Genomic DNA, 18,736 nt, shown 5'->3' on the forward strand with positions numbered 1-18,736 from the left:
GGCTAGTATGTTCTGGTTCCCAGCCTAGTGGCAGCAGTGACTCTCAGCTGGGAATGCCCAAGGCTCACCTGGAAAACACTTATACCTCCACCAGGGCTAACCAACACTGTGGCTGGGCCACCCCTTGCAGTTTTTTGAAGTGCTTCCTACCTATGATCATGATAAGAGACTACAAGAGGTGGTAGGAAGCACTTCGAAACTATCAAACTTGAGGAACATTACTCACAGATCCTAGAAGGCACCCTAGGGGCATGCCACAGTGAGGTTGTGGGTGGAGGGAGCATGGACCTGAAGCTGCCTTTATTAGGGTCCAAGGAAGGATGGGGGTGTCCCACGGGTTCATGCTTCCTTTGCACACCACAAGGGTTGGGAATTAGGGTGTAGGAAGGAGAGAGTTCCTCACATTCTTGCACATACAAGTACCTGAAAAAATTGCCTGGCTGTGTGGAGCTGTGGTAGTAAAAACAATGCAACCGCTGTGCACCATCAAGACACTTCAACTTGCCCACCCTAATCTCTTCAAATTGGTGGGGTGGTCAGCATGTTAATAGTTGAGAGACCCAACAAACCACATAGAATGTTGCAAACGTATTGCAAACTCCACTGGAATGATTGGGGAACTTCAAAGATGTAATTATCTACCTACCTATATAGGTTAGGAGATTTATGAAACACAAAAGCTTTAACGGTTTACATCTTAGAAATGGACTCTGAAGAGGTTTATGTGTTATATATTCATTTAATATAGTGGGGGCTAAATGAAACAAGTTACCCCTAACATGAAAAAAACAAAGAAGGCTTTATTGCCCGTTCCTTTCCATTGTGTATATACACATAAGGCTTTATTTGTAACAGCCGAAAACTGGAAACAAGCCAAAATGGCCATTAACAGAAAAGTGGGTAAACAAATTGTGGTTCATCTAGACAGGATATAGTACTCAGCTATAAAAAGAATGAAGTACTTTACATAAGCAAACATTTATGAATCAGAAAACAATTATGCAGCATGGAGGGAAAACACAATTTTTAAAAAGTACAACAAAATTCTATGAAACAAACTAATTTACCGTGAAAGAGTAAATCAGTAGTTGTGAGGGCAGAAAGACATTTTAAAAGGGTATTCTCTGGTAGCTGAGGGGTTAGGATTCTAGGCTTTCACTGCCACAGCCCAGGCTTGATGCCACAAGCTGTGTGGTGTGGCCAAAAATAAAAGGGAAGTAACTGAATTACAGATGACAACCATCAGGATTATTTTAATGGTTTCATGGTTTTTACACTATGTCAAAACTGACCACACTGTACAACTGAAATCAATTATATGTCAATAAACCTTTGTAAGGATTTGTTTAAAGAGAAATCTAATTCCCCCCATTTTTTTCATAACCAGAGGTTTAGAAAGCTGGGGAAGGGCAGACAGTATTCATAAAGATCATGTCTTGAGTTGGCAGGAGCTGCTAGGTCACAAAAACTCTCTCCCTCTGTCTTTTCTCATTTTCGTCTCCATGCAGCAGTATCCTTAAGAGTGCGCAGCTGGGAGGCTACACAAATATACACTTTATTTGCTCTGCCAATGATTGCAGCTACAGGAAGAACACAGCTATGGCATGTACACCTCATCCAACACAATGTAGCCACAGTCACTGAACATTTGTGAAGGCACCTTAGAAGAGGCACACCTCTCTCACTGCCACAGCCCCCTCCAGTGCATATGAATCACATCCACTGTGTGTGAATTTACGTTCCAGCCTCACCCCGGTCTTCCAAACACCAGAAAACCCAGCTCTAGACATGAAGGCACGTGGTTCCTTTGCAGCACCTGGGGAACACTCCCCACAGTAGTGCTCAGCATTATGTGATAGATATCCTTGGGAAAGAACTGATTTATACTTCTCAGAGAGGCACCAGAGGTGCTTCCTCCCTTGAAAAAACTCCTCCTGCTGTTCTGTAGAGAGTGGGACAGAGACACCTGCCTTCCCTGATCATGGCAAGGGACATACATACTACTGGAACCTGGAAACTACTAACTGGTAAAGGTGAGGCTTCTGCCACGGAAACTGGAAGGGACATACATAATTCAGGCAATGGCGCCAGCAGTAGAATATACAAAGAGGATCCTAACAGCTTTCCACAAACCTAGAACTCCTGGGGAAACTTCCCACCCTGGATGCTCAGCTGTATGAGGTTCAATGTCAAGCAGATGGCTCCCTCCCAAAGACACTCTAGTACACTGAAAACCCATGTTCCCTGTAGGTCTCAGAGACCCTTAGATGAAGGTTTTCCCAACTGTGCTGCACGAATAAAATTTATCCAGGCTGTGAACTTGTTTAATTACAGACCATTGGCTGTAACTGGTTCTCTCCCAGTCACTGTATTCATGAGGTTATCTGCTGTGAAGTTTTCTGTGTTGAATGATGTGGGAGCTTTGACTAAAGGACTTCCCACATTCCCCACACTCATAAGGCTTTTCTCCTGTGTGTACTCTCCGGTGCTGAATGAGGTTGGACTTTTGGCTAAAGGATTTCTCACACTCGTCACACTTATATGGTCTGGCTCCAGTGTGAATTCTCTGGTGTTGGTTAAGAGTGGAGCTGTGGCTAAAGGATTTCCCACATTCCCCACACTCGTAAGGCCTTTCTCCAGTGTGAATTCGCAGGTGCTGCACAAGTTTGCATTTGTAGCTGAAGGATTTTCCACATTCACTACATTTATAAGGCCTTGCTCCACTGTGAATCTTCTGGTGCTGAATGAGGTTGGAGCTTTGGCTAAAGGAATTCCCACACTCACCACACTTATAAGGCCTTGCTCCAGTGTGAACTCTCTGGTGTTTAATGAGAGTGGAGCTGTAGCTAAAGGACTTCCCACATTCGCCACACTCATAAGGCCTCACTTTAGTGTGAATTTGTAGGTGCTGCACAAGTCTTAATTTGTAGCTGAAGGCTTTCCCACATTCATTGCACTTATAAGGCCTTGCTGCAGTGTGACTTCTGTGGTGTTGAATGAGTCTGTAGCTTTGGCTAAAGGATTTCCCACATTCACTGCACTCATAAGACCTGGCTTCTGTGTCAGGTCTCTGGCAATTAATAAGGATGGAGCTTTGGTTAAAGGGTTTCTCACAGTCATAGTAACTTTCTCTAGTGTGAAGTTGCTCATCCTCAAAAAGTGTGTATTCATAGCTGAACAATTTCTCATACTCAGTGTACTTGTAATGACTTTTTACGCTCTGAAAGGACTCCCCACACCTGAAGCTGCTGTGTGGCTTTGCCCCTTTGAGAGTGGCCTGATGCTGAAGAAGATTCAACATAGCCAGGAAATCCTTCCCAACTTCCTCGCAGGTAAAGGTCTTCCCTGAAACATGGAACCTATAGCTCGTCACAAATGAGGCCCTATCTATGTCCCTTTTGAATGGCTTCTCATCATTGTGCTTCTGGTGCTGGTGACTGTTTGGACTGAACCAAAATTGTTTTCCACATGCCTCACAGGTGTATGATTTCTGCCCAGGATGCAATCCTTGGTACTCAGGCAGATACAAAATGTCTCTCCCGGCCATGACACACTTCTCACAGGGGTGAGTCTTCTGAATGGATGGATCTGGAGTTGGAGTCTTGCCCAGTGACATTTGTTCTACAGAAACACTCTGCACAGGAAATGCCTCCTCATCCTCCATTCCATACCAACAACCTGAAAGCACAGAAATGCTGGTGAAATGCATGTTGTCTTTGATGGTGGGGGGGCAGCCCCAACACGAATGTGTCAGACACACCAAAAAGAATAAGGCCACTGGATTGTTTTCAATATGAGGTTGATGAAAGAGCTGCTTTGCAGTACTGGGACTCTGAAAGCCCTAAGAAGTAGGGAGCCCTTGCAAGATGGAGGCTGTCAGGGTGGTGTGCAGCACAGGAAGAAACATCTCCAATTCACGTCTCTGCCAACACCCTTCAGGAGGGCCTTGAGTGCTGTGTTCAAGTATCCAGGCCCAGGAAGATATGGTTGCAACTACATGGTATTCAAAGTCTATTTAATGTTATGTGCATACCTTGCAGCACGTTACGTGGGACTTAATCTTGGAGAACATTGTAGGGGGAACAGTAGAGAAAAGGTGACACATGAAGGTAGAAAGGTGGGGACAGCCAGGGACCCAGAGAAGAATCAGAAGTTATAGAAGTGTCCACAGTAAGGAAGGACAGGTAGAAATGAGGTGTGGTCACTGGCATCACCATCTTGATGTCATGCCCTCTGTCAGCTGCCATTCACCAAAGAGAGACCTGCTCTGAGCCCATCTCGCCATGGCTGGAGTCATGTCCATCCCAGCATTCTTCTTTCTGAACCCCAGTTGAACAACTGCCTGGGACCTGAGTCCTAAGGCAACGACAGGACAGGTGATGGACTAGCATTGGCCAAGAGCAATTCTGCATATTATAAGAATAGCCCATGGGAATTCCCTTGCAGTCCAGGGGTTAGGATTCTGCACTTTCACTACCGAGGGCCCAGGTTCAATCCCTGGTTGGGGAACTAAGATCCCACAAGCCATAGGGCATGGCAAAAAAAAAGCCCATCGTCCCCAAAGGTAGTCAATATATTAGCAATGGCAACTGCTGGCACAGACAAGAAGAATGTCAACAGAAAGGAGAGAGAAAAACCTGGGCAGGAGCCATGGATCTGGACAGGTACCCAGCCAGGCAGAGGGCAAGTAAGGTGTGATCCATCAGGCTCACTGGGGCAGCACACCGGTGGCTGCAGGTTCAAGAAGAAGGCAGTCGCCCAGCCCTGTCGACCACAGGACCCAGCCAGGGAACTGGGAAAGGAGACAGGACCTACTGTTCAAATGTGAGAAGATCAGTCTAGCCCAAGGTACTGGGGTGGGTGCAAGGGCCTTACCCAGTGAGGTCACAAGTGCAAAGTTCTCCAGCATGACATCGTGGTACAGGCATCTCTGAGCCTCATCAAGGAGCCCCCACTCCTCCCAGGAGAAGTACACAACCACGTCTTCAAAGGTCACACTACCCTGCCATGATGGGGAGAGATGAAATCACAAAAAGCCTCTCTCCCAAGGACCCACAACCCATCACCCACACATCTATCCCATGCTTACCCTCCTCCCAAGCTCTCCAACTCGGAGGCAACACCAGGCCCTGGTGCCTCTAATGTCACTCTCTCCTCATTGTCCTGCCTGCAAGGCCCCACTAGCCCCCAGCCAGGACATATCCCTGGGATACTGCAGAGTGTACCTCCCAGGTACAACCAAATGTAGACTCCACCTGCACTCTTAAGTCCCTCAAACCAAGGATGTGGAATCATCAGCTCATGCTCCCTTGCTGTGTGCACATCTTTCTTAGCACCTCTGGCATCTGTGTACCCCATAAGTGCATCCCCACAGCCACAGGAATTCCATTTTTCTCCCTGTTACTCATCATACAGCATTGAGAGTGCCTTGCTACTACAGACCTCTGCAGGACCCCACCTCCTGCTAAGGCTACCACAACAAAGTACCACAGAGTGGCTAGCTTAAGCAACAAAAATTTATTTTCTGACAGTTCAAGTGTTGGCAGGGTTGGTTGCGTTTACAGCCTCAGTCCTTGGCTTATTGATGGCTATCATTTCCCTCTGACTTCACTTCGTCTTCCTTCTGTGTCTGAGCCCAAATTTCCTGTTATTACAAGGACACTGGACATGTTGGATGAGGGTTCATATTAATAAAAAACCCTATCTCCAAACACAGTCACATGCTGAGTTACTGGGGATAAATACTTCAACATAAGACTTTAGGGGGTCATAATTCTGCCTGTAACTCACAGGTGTCCTATTCATCCCTGAGCTCATCAACCAGCCTCAGAGGATCCACAAAAGGTCACCACAAAATTCTGGTGAGTCAAGAATGGTGAATAAGCAGCAGCCCCATCCTCAGGGTCCTCCTGCCTCAGTCACTCCTGGGCCTCTGCATTCACCTCCTGTCTACTCTTCCCTTGGAAACAATGGCTGCTAGATTATCCTTTCCTTCCTCCATGGCTACGTCTCTTAAAACCTTTTACCTATGTCTGAGAGACCACTTCCTCCAACCTGGTGCCCAAGAAAGAGACCCAGAATTGACACCTACTCTCTTCTTCTTCTTGACCTGTTAATAATATTACCACCAGGACAAGCATTCCCCTTCCTGAATGTGACAGAAAGCCCCACCCATGTGTGTCTAATGCTGAACTGTCTCAAATTTCTAGACCTTTCTTCTCTGCAGCTAGATGGAATAGGTTAAGGCATGTGTAAGTTCACCTCCATCTTAGGACCCAATCCCCCCACTGCTCCTACCACCTCCAAAATCAACACCCACTTCTCAGGGAGACATTCCAGGCCTGAGTCCTGCCTCCCTGCTCTGTTCTCATCAGAAGGAGACTTACATTCCCTGAATATTCCCAGCTTGGCCTCACCTTCAAGCATCTGGCACATACTGGTACCTATGCCCTTGACGACTTTACTAAGTTCTGGAATTGGGAACACCTCCATATAACCTCCAGCCTCGGTTGACGTTTCTCCAGGGTCCCAGGATACCACAACCCCAGACACCACATTCATAGGGTCATGATCAGTGAGACCCTGGGACACCCTCCCCTTACCTGTGTAGATTCTAAAAGCACTTCAACTGTTATGGGAACCACTGGGCAGAGGCCAGTGGAGGCAGGCAACCATGGTGGAGCTCAGTGGGCTCTGGTCTCCATTATAGGTCTGCTCACCACTGGAGCAAAGAGACCTCAGGCTGTCTGAACTCTGGGATTTAGGCCTCAGTGCTGACTCTTAGCAGCTATGTGACCTGCACAAGGACTCAGTCGCCCTGTGCTTCACTGTCATCAAACCTCTCCAGTCTGTTCTTCCTTTAAAAAGCCTCTTGGAAAACTTCATTCGTCTGCTTTGTTGAAATTCCCCACAGTTCCCAGGGCCTTCAGAATGAAGAAACAACCCCCCGAGCCTGCCAATCCAGGGGCCACTCCATCTCAATGCTCTGTTCCCTAAAGGAACAGGTTTCCCGAATCCTCCAACCTCTCAGCCTTTGCACCTGCCGGTCCCTCCGCCTGTGACCCTCTGCCACGTGCCATCACACAGTCTGTCAGAAACAGGGCCCCACCCATGGCCGCCTCACCATCCTGGGCTGCGGGCACGGGACCAAGCACCCCGCACTCGGGGCTTTAGTGTCTGGTGGGGTGAGGGTGGTGAGGGCCCGGAGGACGAGCATTTACCTGAGGCAGGTCCCTCAGCACGGCCGCCGCCATCGGAGTCTGTGGGTGGAGCAACCCAGTGCTTCAGATCCGACTCTGTGCAGCAAGGACAACAATTCCTCTTGGTCGTGTCTCCTCTTTAATTTGGTCACCTCGGACCAGACCCAGAGCTGTGGAACCTCTGAGTAGGAAACAGACTGCCACTAGGAAAATGCCGGAAATCCCGTCCTGACACAATGGCACGCATGGAAATGCCCCAGTCCTGGACCTTCATTGACGTGAATTTGCTGGCTCAGGGTCCTCTGGGCAATGTAGTTCTCACAGCAGTGAATAAAACACTGAATTAAAGAGTAAATAAAACACTGAATTAAAGCAGTGGGTAAAACTCCACTGTATATTTTATCTACTTAATGAGTTTAAATAGATGAAGATATAAAACCTTTAAGGATATTTTGAGGTATTTACTTTTTTGGCCATAGCTTGCAGCTTGTGGGATCTTAGTTCCCCAACCAGGGCTGGAACCCCCGCCCTTGGCACTGAAAGCACAGAGTCCTAACCATTGGACCACCAGGGAACTCCCTTGAGGTATTTACTCTTGAATTGAGCTGCCAAAGATCACACCCACTCTCTGTGAGAATGAGTTAGTGACAGTGATTTGCTAATCTACATGTATATAAATCATTTGGTATGAAAGACGCTAAGAAGTTCTAGCTAAAAATACCATGTAAACTGACAAGGGACAAGCACTCCCTACAAGTGCGTGTGCGTGCACAAACCATTGCGTGACTTCATCAGCACTAAGAACATTTCCAAAATATGTGAATTCTTGAAAAAATACAATAACTGCACCAAGGAAAACTTCTGGGATCTTGATTTAGAAAACATTACAAAGCTCATAATTTTCTTGGGGAAACAACAGGTTTTATATTCCACATAATGGAGCCCTATTCAAAGGACCATCTAGGTAAGCCACTAAGTGCTTACACAGAGCCTCTGAAGACTGAATACATTAGATAAACCCCCCAGAGAAAACTTTCACATCCTCAGTTGATTAGATGATAAGACCCTCCCTGCAAAGAAGCAACTCTTACTATGAGAAAGAGTGTTTCTGCTGAATTTATCAGATACAAAGACAGGGGACCAAAATATGCCACATTGGCATAGGGATTATCTTGAGCTGGAGGCAGATGAGAATCAACACATGAAGAAAGAAACCTTCCCAGAACATCCCTTATTTGATTAAAAGCAGAAACTTGTGAGGAGTGAGGAGTCAGACCTGAGCTCCTCACCAAGACCTGGCTCTACTCAACAGCCTACAAACTCTAGTGCTGGATACCTCAGGCCAAACAACCATCAAGACAGGAACACAGCCCCACTCATCAAAAAAAAAAAAAAAACAGACAAAAAAACGTTACAGACGAAGGAGCAAGGTAAAAACCTACAAGACCAAATAAATGAAGACGAAATAGGCAACCTAGGTGAAAAAGAGTTCAGAATAATGATAGTAAAGATGATCCAAAATCACGAATCGAGAAAATAGAAGAAATGTTTAACAAGGACCTAGAAGAGCTAAAGAGCAAACGGGATTCCCTGGCAGCACAGTGGTTAAGAATGTGCCTGCCAATGCAGGTGATAGGAATTCGATCCCTGGTCCAGGAAGATCCCAGATGCCGTGGAGCAACTAACCCCCGGGCCACAACTACTGATGCCCATGCGCTAGAGCCCAAGCACCGCAACGAAGAGTAGCCTCTGTTCGCTGCAACTAGGGAAAAGCCTGCACACAGCAACAAAGACCCAATGCAGCCAAAAAAAATTAATTAAGTAATTTTTTTTAAATAAAGAAATGGTCTTGCAATGCAGGGGATGCTAGTTTGATCCCTGGTTGGAGAACTAGGATCCCACATGCCGTGGGGCAACTAAGCCCGCACGCTGCAACTACTGAGCCACACACTCAAGCCAGCGTGTCACAACTAGAGAGAAGGCTGTGTGCCAAAAATAAATATTTTTTAAAAAAGAAATGGAAAGGAGAAATTACAACTGACACCGCAGAAATACAAAGGATCATAAGAGACTACTACAAGCAACTCTGCCAATAAAATGGACAACCTGGAAGAAACGGACAAATTCTTGGAAACATACAACTTTCCAAGACTGAACCACGAAGAATTAGAAAATATAAACAGACCAATCACAAGTAATGAAATTGAAACTGTAATTAAAAATCTTCCAACAAACAAAAGTCCAGGACCAGGTGGCTGCACAGGCGAATTCCAACAAACATTTAGAGAAGAGTTAACACCTATCCTTTTCAAACTCTTCCCCAAGCTCATTCTATGAGGCCACCATCACCCTGATACCAAAACCAGACAAAGGTATCACAAAAATATCACTGATGAACAGTGATGCAAAAATCCTCAACAAAATACTAGTAAACAGAATCCAACAACACATTAAAAGGATCATACACCATGATCAAGTGGGATTTATCCCAGGGATGCAAGGATTCTTCAATATACACAAATCAATCAATGTGATACACCATATTAACAAATTAAAGAATAAAAACCATATGACCATCTCAATAGATGCAAAAAGAGCTTTTGACAAATTCAAAACTCATTTATGATAAAAACTCTCCAGAAAGTGGGCATAGAGGGAACCTACCTCAACATAATAACAATCACATATGACAAACCCACAGCAAACATCATTCTCAATGGTGAAAAACTGAAAGCATTTCCTCTAAGATCAGGAACAAGACAAGGATGTCCACTCTTGCCACTATTATTCAACATAGTTTTGGAAGTCCTAGCCACAGAAATCAGAGAAGAAAAAGAAATAAAAGGAATACAAGTTGGAAAAGAAGTAAAACTGTCATTGTTTGCAGATAACATGGTACTGTACATAGAGAGTCCTAAAGATGCCACCAGAAAACTACTAGAGCTAATCAATGAATTTGGTAAAGTAGCAGGATACAAAATTAATGCACAGAAATAGAAATTAAGGAAACGCTCCCATTTACCATTGCAACGAAAAGAATGAAAGACCTAGGAATAAACCTACTTAAGGAGGTAAAAGACCTGTACTCAGAAAACTATAAGACACTGATGAAAGAAATCAAAGATGACTCAAACAGATGGGGAGATATACCATGTTCTTGGATTGGAAGAATCAATATTGTAAAAATGACTATACTTGCCAAAACAATCTACAGATTCAATGCAACCCCTAGCAAATTACCAATGGCATTTTTCACAGGATTAGAACAAAAAATGAATCAGACTCCCTGACCTCAGGCTACACTACAGGGCTACTATGGTAATCAAGGCAGTATGGTACAGGCACAAAAACAGAAATATAGATCAATGGAACAGGTTAGAAAGCCCAGAGATAAACCTACACACCTATGGTCACCTAATCTATGACAAAGGAGGCCAGAATATACAATGGAGCAAAGACGCCCCCTTCAATAAGAGTTGCTGGGAAAACTGGACAGCTACATGTAAAAGAATGAAATTAGAACACTCCCCAACACCATACACAAAAATAAACTCAGAATGGATTAAAGACCTAAATTTTTGACCCACCTCCTAGAGTACTGAGGATAAAAACAAAAATAAACAAATGGGACCTAATAAAACTTAAAACCTTTTGCACAGCAAAGGAAACCATAAACAAGACAAAAAGACAACCCTCAGAATGGGAGAAAATATTTGCAAATGAAGCAACTGACAAAGGATTAATCTCCCAAATATACAAACAGCTCAAGCAGCTCAATATCAAAAAAACCCAATCAAAAAATCGGTGGGAAAAAAAAAATTGGTGGAAGACCTAAATAGACATTTCTCCAAAGAAGACATACAGATGGCCAACAAACACATGAAAAGATGCTCAACATCACTAATTACTAGAGAAATGCAAATCAAAGCTACAATGAGGTATCACCTCATAGTGGTCAGAATGGCCATCATCAAAAAATCTACAAACAATAAATGCTGGAGAGGGTGTGGAGAAAAGGGAACCCGCCTACACTATATGGAGAAGAGTATGGAGGTCCCTTAAAATACTAAAACTACAACTACCCTATGACCCAGCAATCCCACTACTGGGCATATACCCTGACAAAACCATAATTCAAAAAGAGTCATGTACCCCAATGTTCACTGCAGCTCTATTTACAACAGCCAGAACATGTAAACAATCTAAGTGTCCACTGACACTTTATCCATGAATCTATAAAGAAGATGTGGTACATATATATATATATATATATATATATATATATATAAAAAATGGACTATTACTCAGCCATAACAAGGAACGAAAGTGGGTCATTTGTACAGATGTGGATAGACCTACAGTCTGTCATACAGAGTGAAATGAGAAAGAGAAAAACAAATACTGTATATCAATGCATGTATGTGCAATCTAGAAAAATGGTACAGATGAACCTAATTCCAGGGCACAAACAGAGATGCAGACATAGACAATGGATGTGTGAACACAGAAGGGGAAGGGGACGGTGGGATGAGTTGGGAGATTAGGTTTGACATAAATACACTACCATGTGTAAAACAGATAGCTAGTGGGAACCAGCGGTATAGCACAGGGAGCTCAGCTCGGTGCTCTGTGATGACCTAGATGGGTGGGACCTGGGAGGGAGGGAGGGAGGGAGGGGATATATGTATACATATAGCTGACTCACTTTCTTGTACAGCAGAAACACAACATTGTAAAATAATTATACTCCAATTTAAAAAAAAGATAAAGGAGCAGATTCAGAGCCCTTCCCTTAAAAAACTGGGGTTATTTAAAAAAAAAAAAATTTCAAATCAGCATGGGATTTCTACCATCAAACTCCCAAAACCTGAAAAAGCCATACATTACTTTAGAGCGACATCTTTGAATAATTATTTACACAATAGCTTCGTTAGGGAACTGGTGACCCAAACCACCTGCCTTGGCCAGGCCCGCTTGCCTGAGCTGTCTCACAACAGGAGGTTCCGATAAGGAACAAGGTGCGGCAGCAGAAAGCTAACCCGAAAACTAACCTGGAGGGGCCAAAAGAGGGAGGAGACGACCAACCTCCCAGAGCCCTTCTCGCTGGATCCATCTTGGCTGAGAGATGTGTGAGCCACCAGGAAGGACCCTAAGTCAGACTATGGGCCAAGCGAGATGACTGGCCAGAGACAACCTGGAAGGTAACCCCGTCACTATAAAACCTGAGGCTGTGAGCCACGTGGCAGAGTGGTTCTTCCTGGGATCCCTGACCCTCCTGCTCTCTGCCCGGGCGTCACTTCCCAATAAAGTCTCTTGCTTTGTCAGCACGTGTGTCTCCTCGGACAATTCACTTCCTAGTGTGAGACAAGAGCTCACTCTTCGGCCTTGGAAGGGTTCCCCTTTCCCCGACAGTTTCTTTTGTATCCTACAACTACTATGAGTTATTTCAACTGTTATTCAATAGTGGATGCAAAATTCCCAACAGATTAACTGGCATAGTTTATAAGACTATAAACATAAAAAGAAAAATGTATTAAATACACGATTGAATGTCCTGGAGGGAACTTAGAGCCCAGAGGCCATATTTGGAAAAAACGATGTTTGCCTTACCCAGCAGACAAACAGAACTTAAAGACAGGGTTGTCACTGCTAATCAGCACAAAGGGACACAATGTTGAGAAACAAAGATACAAGTGAAGAAACGTTTTCATCAGCCAACAGCTTGGGTTTACAACTAGGGCCATCTAAAAGGACAAAACAGAAGTGAATAAGTAAAAAAGCCAAACATGCTCACCAGGATCAGGATGGTGCATGTGGTTCTGGCTTCATAGGAAGGTCCAGAAGAAAGTCTATTGCTGAGAATGTATTGGACTTACTGCTTGTATCTGTAAAGAACAAAGACAATAGAGTCATTAGCCCAGACTTCAAGGCTCAAACACATTACATCAATATCATAGATACAGACGATATTTCCTCTCAATCTATCTGGAATATCCCAGGAAGATATGCATATGTTCCCCCCCCCATACTTCTGTTTCTGCTCCTCACTACTCTCACAGGAATGTTAATATATACCAGGAGTTTCAGGATACAGTCGAGGAAATAGGAGAAGCCAATGTCCTCAGTGGATGGAGCTAAGAATTTGATTCCCAAAGAGGTACTGGGACAAAGGTTAATGACCTAGAAAGTACTCAGGAAGCAAGTCATGCTGGGGGAAAGCTCCATGCCCTTTCTGTGTAAACAGAAGACATGTTCACTTCCAGCATCATTCAATCCAAAACATGCCATTGGTAGATGATTCCTTTAGAGAAAGAACCAACTTATTAGCAAAGACCAACTGACCCACAGAGGTCTAAACCCATGCCCCAACTTGAGTTACAAAGTTATAAAGAGTAAGGAATTTCCAAGGATCCCAACCCAGTCTGAATGAAGATAATATGCAAAGTAATGTTAGAAACTACTCCATCAATTTAGAAAGTATGTTAGAGACTGATTTTATTTGAATCTACCAGAAAATTGATTTGCTCACATAGCAAATTGTTTTAATTTAACAACAAGAGCAAGTCTTGTAATAACAAAGCTATTTAGTATCGATTATTTTATAATAACAAAGATTAATCAACGTAGTATCTATCAATGGGAGACTGAATAAATCATGCTGCATCCTCCTAATCAGGGAAGCCCCAGAGTTCTTTTAAATTGGACAATGCCCCTGGCCACACAGAAATCAATGAGTTCAACACCAAAGGCCTTAAAGTGGTCTACCTGCCCCCAAACACATGCCTCTAATTCAGCCTCTAGATCAGGGGATCCTAACAACCTGTGAGCCTCATTACATACAGTACTCTATGGAAGGATTATCACTGCTATGGAAGAGGATCTCCACAAAGAAATCATCATGGACGTCGGGAAGGTTTACACCACTGAAGAAGCTATTGTTGCCATAGAAAAAGCTGTGAAAGCCATAAAGCCTGAAATAATAAATTCGTACTGGAGAAAACTGTGTCCAGATGACTTCACAGAGTTTAAAACAAAGCCAACCGGGCTTCCCTGGTAGCGCAGTGGTTAAGAATCCACCTGCCAATGCAGGGGACACAGGTTCGAGCCCTGGTCCGGGAAGATCCCACATGCCACACAGCAACTAAGTCCGGGCGCCACAACGACTGAGCCCATGTGCTGCAACAACTGAAGCCCATGTGTCTAGAGCCCGTGCTCTGCAACAAGAGAAGCCACTACAATGAGAAGCCCGCGCACCACAATGAAGAGTAGCCCCCACTCGCTGCAACTAGAGAAAGCCCGCATGCAGCAATGAAGACCCAACACAGCCAAAATAAAATAAATAAGTTAAAATAAATAAATAAATAAAACAAAGCCAATCAAGGAAATCATGAAAGAGATTGTGGATATGACAAAAAAAAAAGGTGTGAAGGTGAAGGGTTTCAAGATATGGATCTTGGAGAAATTCAAGAGCTAACTCAACACCACACCAGGGGAATTCACGAAGACGACTTGATGGAGACGAGTGCTTCCGAACCAGTGCCAGACGATGAGGAAGGTGATGTAGAAGCATCAGGGCCTGAAAATAAATTGACATTAGACAATCTGGCAGAAGCGTTCTGACTATTCAAGACTTCTTTTGACTTCTTTTATGACATGGACCCTTGTATGATACGGGCACTGAAACTAAGGCAAACAATGGAAGAAGGATTGGTACCATACAGAAACTTTTTTTTTTTTACAGAAACATTTTTAAAGAAATGAAAAAGTAAAGAAGTCGGACAGAAATTATGTATTTCTGTGAAGTTCGACCAAGCGTGCCTGCCTCTCCGGCCTCCACCTCTATCACCTCTGCCACCCCCAGATGGCAAGACCGATCCCTCCTCTTCCTCCCCCCCTCAGCCTACTCAACATGAAGACACCAAGGATGAAGACCTTTATGATGATCCACTTCCACTTAGTGAACAGTAAATAATCATCATGACTTACAGTTAATAAACTTATCTGTTGTGTATGTGTGTGTGTCTTTGTGTGAAAATCTAATAACTGTACGGTAAGAACTGTATGAGACCTTTTTTGCGTCATCATCATCATTGCCTAAGTATTCATCATGTAGAACACTGTGTGCAAGACTTGTATTGAGGTATCCCCAGGCGGTCCAGCGGTTAGGACTCCACGCTTCCACTGCAGGGGGCACGGGTTCGATCCCTGGTCAGGGAACTAAGATCCCGCATGATGCGCGGGGCAGCCAAAAAAAAAAAAAAAGACTTGTATTGAAGTGGATAGCCCATCCTTACATAGGAATAAGGTGAGTGATATTTAATATAAAATTAATAATGTGTTAGTTTTTTACTGTTTTATAACTTTGCTTTCAAAGAATTATTATATAGTATCTCTCTCCTTTTCTCTTAATTGGAGAAACTGCATATCAACCTGTCATCACAGGTAACTCGTATGAATATAACTGTAATACTGTATGCCATAAAAATTTTATGATCATTCATTCATTAGTGTATAGGCTAGGCTATCATGAAGCAATCATACTGCTGCTTTATTATTAACACATGAATTATTATACCTATAAATATCAATTTCTTTTTCACATTATCTTATTTTTTAATTAAGGTAGAGCTGATTTACAATGAGCTTCAGGTGTACAACAAAGTGATTCACACTTTTTAAAGGTTATACTCCATTTACAGTTATAAAATATTGCCTATATCCCTTATGTACAATATATCCTTGTTGCTTATTTTGTATGTAGTTGTTTGTACGTCTAAATCCCCTACTTCTATCTTGCCCCTCCCCTTCGCTCTCCTCGCTAGTAACCACTAGTTTGTACTCTATATCTGTAAGCCTTTTTAACATATTTTTATTTATTTAATTTTTGGCTGCATCGAGTCCTAGTCGTGGCTTGAGGCCTCAGCAGTTGTGGCACGCGAGCTCTCCAGTTGTGGCTCAAGTGCTCAATAGTTGCAATGAGCGGGCTTAGTTGCCCTGCGGCATGTGGGATCTTAGTTCCCCAACCAGGGATCAAACCTGAGTCCCCTGCATTGGAAGGCGGGTTCTTAACCATTGGACCACCAGAGAAGTCCCTGTTTCTTTTTTGTTATCTTCACCCGTTTGTCTTCTTTTTTAGATTCCACATGTAAGTGGTATCATACAGTATTTACCCTTCTCTTTGAATTATTTCACTAAGCATAATACACTCCAAGTCCATTCATGTTGTTGCATATGCAAAACTTCACTCTTTTTAGGGCTGAGTAGTATTCTATTCTATTAAATATATACACATAATATATATAATACATATATCAAAGATATATACATTTATATATATCCCACATCTTCTTTATCCACTCATCTACTGATGGACACTTAGGTTGCTTCTATATATTGGCTACTGTAAATAATGCTGCTATGAACACTGGGGTACATGTATCTTTTCAAATTAGTGGGTTTTTGTTTGTTTGTTTGGATAAATAGCCAGGGGTGGCATTGCTGGATCATATGGTAGTTCTAGTTTTAGTTCTTTTGAGGAACCTCCATATTCTGTTCCACAGTGGCTGCACCAATTTACCTTCCCGCTAACAGCGTAGGAGGGTTCCCTTTTCTCCACATCCTTGTTATGTGTGGCTTATTTATTTATTTATTTATTTATTTTTGGCTCCATTGGGTCTTCTTGCTGCGCATGAGCTTTCTCTAACTGCAGCGAGCGGGGGCTACTCTTCGTTGCGGTGCGCGGTCTTCTCATTGGTGACTTCTCTTTGCTGTGTAGCACAGGCTCTAGGCGCTCGGGCTTCAGTAGCTGTGGTACATGGGCTCCATAGTTGTGGCTTGCGTGCTCTAGAGCACAGGCTCAGTAGTTGGGGTGCACAGCTTAGCTGCTCCGCAGCATGTGGGATCTTCTCGGACCAGGGTTCGAAGCTGTGTCCCCTGCACTGGCAGGTAGATTCTTAACCACTGCACCACCAGGGAAATCCTGTGGTCTTTTTGATGATAGCCATTCTGACAGGTGTGAAGTGATATCTCACTGTGGTTTTGATTTGCATTTCTCTGATGATTAACAATGTTGAGCATCTTTTCACATGCCTGGCGGCCATCCAAAAATACAGTACAATACTGGAAATGCATTTTCTTTTCCTTATAATTTTCTCAACGGCATTTTCTTTTCTCTACCCTTAAGTGTAAAATACATATAACATAGAAAATACGTGTTGGTCAACAGTAGGCTATTAGTAATTACGTTTTGGGGGAATCAAAAGTTACACTCAAATTTTTGACTGTGTAGGGGTTCGGCACCCCCAACCCCCACAGTTTAAGGGTCAACTGTATCTACAATGGATTAAAGAATAAATTTGGGGCCTCCCTGGTGGCGCAGTGGTTGAGAGTCCGCCTGCCGATGTAGGGGATACGGGTTCGTGCCCCGGTCTGGGAGGATCCCATATGCCGCGGAGCGGCTGGGCCCGTGAGCTATGGCCGCTGGGCCTGCGCATCCGGAGCCTGTGCTCCGCAACGGGAGAGGCCACAACAGTGAGAGGCCCGCATACCGCAAAAAGAAAAAAAAAGAAAAAAAAAAAAAAAAAGAATAAATTTGTAAAAATCCTTTACGTTTACTACCACTACTACTAAAAAAAAAAACCCTCAATTTGGAGAATGGCAAAGGATCAAATCATCACACTGAGAAAGGAGAGATAAAAAGAATGCAGATATTTTTGCATATTTTTTTTCTATCTGAACTTCTCCTCCAATACTTTTCTTGTCTGTAAAAAACACGTTCCACCTAATACAGGAAAAGGGAGGGGAGAACCATCACCTACATTGATGGTACAGGAAATAATTATCAATGGCTGCTAAAGCCCTTAGATGACAGAGTGACTCAGGTGCAGTTGACACATTGGCTACATTGATCATAATCTTACAAAAGAGAAAAATGAATAATTCTGAATCTGATCTCATCTCTAAAATAACTACCTTTTTGCAGGAAATATTAAGCATGGGACGTCACATTAAAAGACATCATGAGAAGGCAGTAAGCCAAATCAGAGTATCAGAAAATTCTACATGGATTATAATCTCTTTCAAACAAAAAAAAATTAATGTATAAAAGGGAGTTATTGGGTTTCCCTGGTGGTGCAGTGGTTAAGAATCCGCTTGCCAATGCAGGGGACATGGGTTCGAGCCCTGGTCTGGGAAGATCCCACATGCCGTGGAGCAACTAAACCCGTGCACCACAACTACTGAGCCTGCGATCTAGAGCCCACGAGCCACAACTACTGAAGCCTGCGCACCTAGAGCCTGTGCTCCGCAACAAGAGAAGCCACCTTAATGAGAGGCCTGCACACAGCAACGAAGAATATCCCCCGCTCGCCTCAACTAAAAAGAAAGCCTGCGCACAGCAATGAAGACCCAACACAGCAATAAATAAATAAATAAATAATTTTAAAAAGGGAGTTATCCATAGAAGATTATAAAATCAAAAGATATAAAATATAATAACAGATAAGAAGTGATTTCATGTTTCTTTAAAGGAACCTGTC

The 18,736-nt window shown here is 43.5% G+C and overlaps 1 protein-coding gene across 3 annotated transcripts in view; it reads right to left on the bottom strand.

Annotated features, from left to right (window-relative positions):
• Nucleotides 1-783: 783 nt before the first annotated feature.
• Nucleotides 784-18,736, bottom strand: part of LOC309794616 (zinc finger protein 418-like) — a 28,885-nt gene continuing 10,932 nt past the window's right edge. The window contains exons 2-6 of one of the 3 annotated variants that reach the window (XM_082606333.1): nucleotides 14,687-14,775; nucleotides 12,994-13,084; nucleotides 7,221-7,537; nucleotides 4,876-5,002; nucleotides 784-3,678 (exon numbers count right to left, since the gene is read on the bottom strand). In XM_082606333.1, the coding sequence (XP_082462459.1) occupies nucleotides 2,381-3,678; nucleotides 4,876-5,002; nucleotides 7,221-7,253 (1,458 nt within the window). In that variant the 5' untranslated portion in view covers nucleotides 7,254-7,537; nucleotides 12,994-13,084; nucleotides 14,687-14,775 and the 3' untranslated portion in view covers nucleotides 784-2,380. The remainder of the gene's footprint in view (nucleotides 3,679-4,875; nucleotides 5,003-7,220; nucleotides 7,538-12,993; nucleotides 13,085-14,686; nucleotides 14,776-18,736) is intronic. The other 2 variants (XM_082606334.1, XM_082606332.1) reach the window with 2 other exon arrangements.

Source organism: Mesoplodon mirus, assembly GCF_964341445.2.
Source record: "Mesoplodon mirus genome assembly, chromosome: 19".
Taxonomy (NCBI): Eukaryota; Metazoa; Chordata; class Mammalia; order Artiodactyla; family Ziphiidae; genus Mesoplodon; species Mesoplodon mirus.